This window comes from Octopus bimaculoides, chromosome 25 (assembly GCF_001194135.2).
Source record: "Octopus bimaculoides isolate UCB-OBI-ISO-001 chromosome 25, ASM119413v2, whole genome shotgun sequence".
Taxonomy (NCBI): Eukaryota; Metazoa; Mollusca; class Cephalopoda; order Octopoda; family Octopodidae; genus Octopus; species Octopus bimaculoides.
The window spans coordinates 25,931,383-25,935,931 of NC_069005.1; the positions used below are offsets into that span (position 1 = coordinate 25,931,383).

The 4,549-nt window shown below is 38.4% G+C and overlaps 3 protein-coding genes across 3 annotated transcripts in view; 2 read left to right on the forward strand and 1 right to left on the reverse strand.

Annotated features, from left to right (window-relative positions):
- LOC106878840 (splicing factor ESS-2 homolog) overlaps positions 1-840 on the forward strand; it is an 11,737-nt gene extending 10,897 nt beyond the window's left edge. Inside the window, exon 8 of the mRNA XM_014928180.2 lies at positions 333-840. Within this exon, the coding sequence (XP_014783666.1) occupies positions 333-729 (397 nt within the window). The 3' untranslated portion in view covers positions 730-840. The remainder of the gene's footprint in view (positions 1-332) is intronic.
- Positions 841-1,448: 608 nt separating this feature from the next.
- The window catches only part of LOC106878841 (mitochondrial import inner membrane translocase subunit Tim10-B), a 5,766-nt gene continuing 2,665 nt past the window's right edge, over positions 1,449-4,549 (reverse strand). The window contains exon 2 of the mRNA XM_014928182.2: positions 1,449-1,807. Within this exon, the coding sequence (XP_014783668.1) occupies positions 1,597-1,807 (211 nt within the window). The 3' untranslated portion in view covers positions 1,449-1,596. The remainder of the gene's footprint in view (positions 1,808-4,549) is intronic.
- The window catches only part of LOC106878838 (protein furry), a gene marked incomplete at its 3' end in the record, with an annotated part of 29,017 nt that continues 27,481 nt past the window's right edge, over positions 3,014-4,549 (forward strand). The window contains exon 1 of the mRNA XM_014928178.2: positions 3,014-3,234. The remainder of the gene's footprint in view (positions 3,235-4,549) is intronic.

Consider the following 4,549-nt stretch of genomic DNA (forward strand, 5'->3'; position numbering starts at 1 on the left):
CCACATAGAGAACATTTTCCTTCATCAGCTACCACCATTCTAACACAGGCGTTGCGAAGAGTTAGAGCAGGACACATCGTTAAAATGGCTCTTCCCACGGACCACAAACTAAATTTGTACCCACAAATTAAATTTGTACCACGGAGGAATGTAGTGGCGGACAGAAAACAAACGGAAAAGGCTATACGGCCAGACGTGAAAAATTATATGTATATTGAACGCTGTGAAGCAACGAACCGGAAGGAAGCTGGACGGTGTGTGTGTATATATTGTGTGTATGTATATATATGTATATATTGTATCTGTATTTTCTTTCTTTGTATTTTCTGCAGTCCAGCGTCCTTGTCGCCATGCTTTGGTATGAGTGGCACCGATAAACTAAATAGCATGTCTCCAGCGGCACAGCGACTTGCTAACTCCAGCCTACGCATCAAGAATAACACTGACAAGGCATTAAGGGCCAGCTACAGCCCCAGTCCATTACGCAGGCACAAGTCCCCTTTCCTCAGTCCTGACATGCAAAGCCCAGGTAGCAGTTCCTTCAGGAGCACAAGCAGCAGATCGAGCACTCCCGGTCATGTCCAAGACGTTGACCAGTATCACCAACAAGCCAAGACACCAACTGATTCAGAGAAACATAGCGTTGGTCATGGTGTTGCAGACTCTCCGTCGTTGACTGACAACTTGTTAAATCTTCCAGAAAGAATGTCAGCTTCAGACTTTTTCTGAGATGTGTGACAAGATACAGTTGTCAAAGAATTGGGGGGGGGGGGAAAGTGCTTTTTGTAAATATATATTTTGAAAAATGGAAAAAATAAAATAAAAATGCTTATTTTTTAATTTTGTTTTTTTTGTGTTTTATAATTTTCTTGTTGGAAAATATTTTTTTTGATATTTGCAAAATTGTTGTTTCGCTCTTATTCTTATACTTATTTCATTCATTTGACTGCGGTCATGCTGGAGCACCACCTTTTAGTTGAGCAAATCAACCCCAGGACTTATTCTTTGTAAGCCTAGTTCTTATTCTTATCAGTCTCTTACTGCTGAACCGCTAAGTTACAGGGACATGAACATGCTGGCATCGTATGTCTAGCGATGTTGGGGAGGGGACAAACACACACACACACATATATGACAAGCTTCTTCCAATTTCTGCCTACCAAATCCACTAACAAGGCTTTGGTCGGCCTGAGGCTATAGCAGAAGACACTTGCCCAAAGTGCCACGTAGTGGGACTGAACTGGAACCATGTGGTTGGTAAGAAAGCTACTTACCACACAGCCACTCCTGCACCTAGTGAATTTTGATTCAGTAAACCTATTCACTAAAGGTATTTTAGCTGGGACCATCCTGTCTTTTATTTCAGAATGGGGCATTTGAACATATAATATATATATATATATATATAAATATAAATATAAACAGAGAAAAAAGAATCAAGAAAAATATTTCATTCCCTATAATTCATATATATTTTTTCTATTTTTTTTTTATTTGATATTTTAAAAAAATCAATGAAACCCAACATAATTAAATATTAATTAAAAAAAAAAAAAGCCCCAATATTTTTTTTAAAGTCTAATCGTTTATTAAGTTTTAAGTTGGTTGTTGGTTCTGAATTTGTGATTGTAACTTTTTCATGGCAGCTTCATCTTGTTGTGAAATAGCTGTGAGTTTTTTACCAATTCTGTCATGAACATCGAGGTACTTGGCCACACATCGATCTAAACAAACTGCTTCACCTTTGTTTAGTTCGGCATCTTTGTATCGTGGTGGAATGCATTTCTTCTGGCAGGCACTAGTCATTCTGTAAAAGACCAAACGAAAAAGAACTATGAGTGCATTGCATTTAATAGCAGAAACAACTGTAAGCTAATGAAGTGCATTGCATAATTACTAGTTCCCTTGTCATTTATATAATCTGGCAGGAAGTGGAGGGAAGCTGTGGAAGAGGGAGACCCAGAAAGACATGGGATGAAGCATTGAAGGCCGATCTCAAAATGCCGAACCTTATGAAAGAGATGATAGAGAACTGAGATATGTGGTGCATTGTTGTACTCGAGAAGACCTGCCCACCACAACAGAATTGAGATCCTAAAACCAAGGTGCCACGTAAAAAGCATTGATGTGGGTGGTGGTGCCTCATAAAAGCGCCCAGTAAAGTGGTTCACATTAGGAAGAGCATCCAGCCATAGAAACCAAGCCAAAAACAGACTATGGAACCTGGGGTGGCTCCTGGCCTTGCCAGTTCCTGTCAAGCTGTCCAACCCGTGTCAACATGGAAAAGAGGTCGCCTTACTGGCACGTCGAAAAACATTAGAGCGAACTCGTTGCCAGTGCCGCTGGACTGGCTCCTGTGCAGGTGGCACGTAAAAAACGTCATTTGAGCGTGACCGTTACCTGACTGGCCCTCGTGCCGGTGGCACGTAAAAGCACCCACTACACTCTCGGAGTGGTTGGCGTTAGGAAGGGCATCCAGTTGTAGAAACTCTGCCAGATCAGATTGGAGCCTGGTGCAGCCATCTGGTTCAGATATACAAAATCTGAAAACAATACGAAATGCCCGTAGTTGGAACATTCTATCGTTAAACGTCTAAGTTGACCCAGAAGGTAAACAACAATAATCGGTGAACAGTCAGATGAAAATTGAGAGAGATTAACAAATATATAACGAACGTGGACAATAAGATTGCGTACGGTATTTCCCATAAAGATCTAACAACGAGAGAGAAAAGCTGTTCACAAAACACTAATATATTCCTATAAGGCAGTGTTTCCCAACCTATTTCCCCCCGGCTCCACTATAACTTCCCAGAAAAATGTATACCCCACCGGTGACTGGAAAAAAAAAACAACAACTTTATTCTTAATATTTTATCACAATTATTTAATACGAAAGAATCTACTGGTAACTCTTTCATTACGTACTGAGTACAAAAAAGTACAATACTAAAAAAAAAAGTCACTATTACATGTCCCATTGAAAAAAAGAAAAAAAAAGGGATCCCACGTCCCACCATAATTTTCCCAGGCCCTACCGGTAGGGCATATGTCCTACGTTGGGAATCACTGCTAAGGCATCCAAAATATGAATGAAATTCGAGTAGAAGACATAGTAGCAGCAATGAGAAAAGTCAAAAACAAAACGGAAATTATAACAGAAATCCATTCGCAGAATGGAACAGATTCTCAAATGAAGTTTCTATTGCCACCCGATTTCAGCGAACACAAACTGTAAGTATCCTTATTTTAAAGAAAACACACACACATATATATATATAATCAACCGGCTTATGCATAACTTATATTCTGTGTTTATCAAGCTAACGCGGGAGCATTTATGTAGTAACTCAAACGGTTAGAAATAGCAGCCAAAATTTCCACACCCACACACACACTGAAAATCCTACATTTACAATGTATGTTTGTTTGAATGAAGACGTGAAGGTCACGGCTGGAATGGTTTGTGTATAAGTTCGCTGATCTGGAGCGATACAACAACAACAATAATAGCGTGTTTGGTAAAGTATGGTAAATCATGGCATTTCTTCGTAGAACATTACCTAACCGGCATTTTGGTCATATTCTTGGACACGTGCTATAGAACCGTGTATCACTAGCACAATCAATTCTTGAAAGATAATTACTCGAAAGCAATAAAAAATGATGCAGATTTAATATTTAAAGAATGTTTAGGGTCGCTAATTTCAAGATTTATTAAAACTAGCATCTTTTTTACGCAGCTAAACGAAATGACCTTAAAGTCGACACTTTAAAGGTCAAAGGGGCCTCGTTGTTGTTTCTTATTCTTGTCTTTTAACTAATATTTCAAAATAATTCATTATTACTGAATGGCAGTATTAAATTCGTTTGGAAATCAATTACAAAAACAAAAATCAGAAAACATTAGGGATGCTTCTTGATTTTTTAAAATTATTATTTCTGTAAACGTGTTCTAAGCCCCAAATTAAAAATGTGTGCGTGTGTACGATCATTATTACAGCTGGGAAGGAAGGGTCCCACGCAATATTCAGGTTTGTTAATATCAAAACGGCGTAAAATTCACTATAAACGGTCACACGGGAAAATCGATTTCGTTAATCAACGAGGCTATGGTCTTTATTGTTTAGTCCCAAAATAAACCATCATCCAGCAGACCTTATCATCGGAGATAATGCATTTATGATCATCCCGACTTATTGTATATCAGTGACTGACCTTTTTTTTTTTTTTAATGAGAATAGTGTAATTTGATTGCTATTTCTAGCGGATCGAGCGATTGCGTCGAAGCTCACTCGCCTTGTTTGTTATTTAGGGCAAGGCTAATGAGAGCAGCGGGGATTGATTCTCTGCATGATCCAAACGACTTGACTGTTTGAGTTCAGATACCGCCGAGGTCGTTCGACCGTGTCCTTCATTTTATCAATCAAGCAAGCTTCGAATATAAAAGAACACCAATAAAATGCTGATTGGAATAAACTTTATAAAAGTGCAGGATTTTGTTTATTAATATATTAAATATATTATAATATTTTAAGTTATTTTGTTC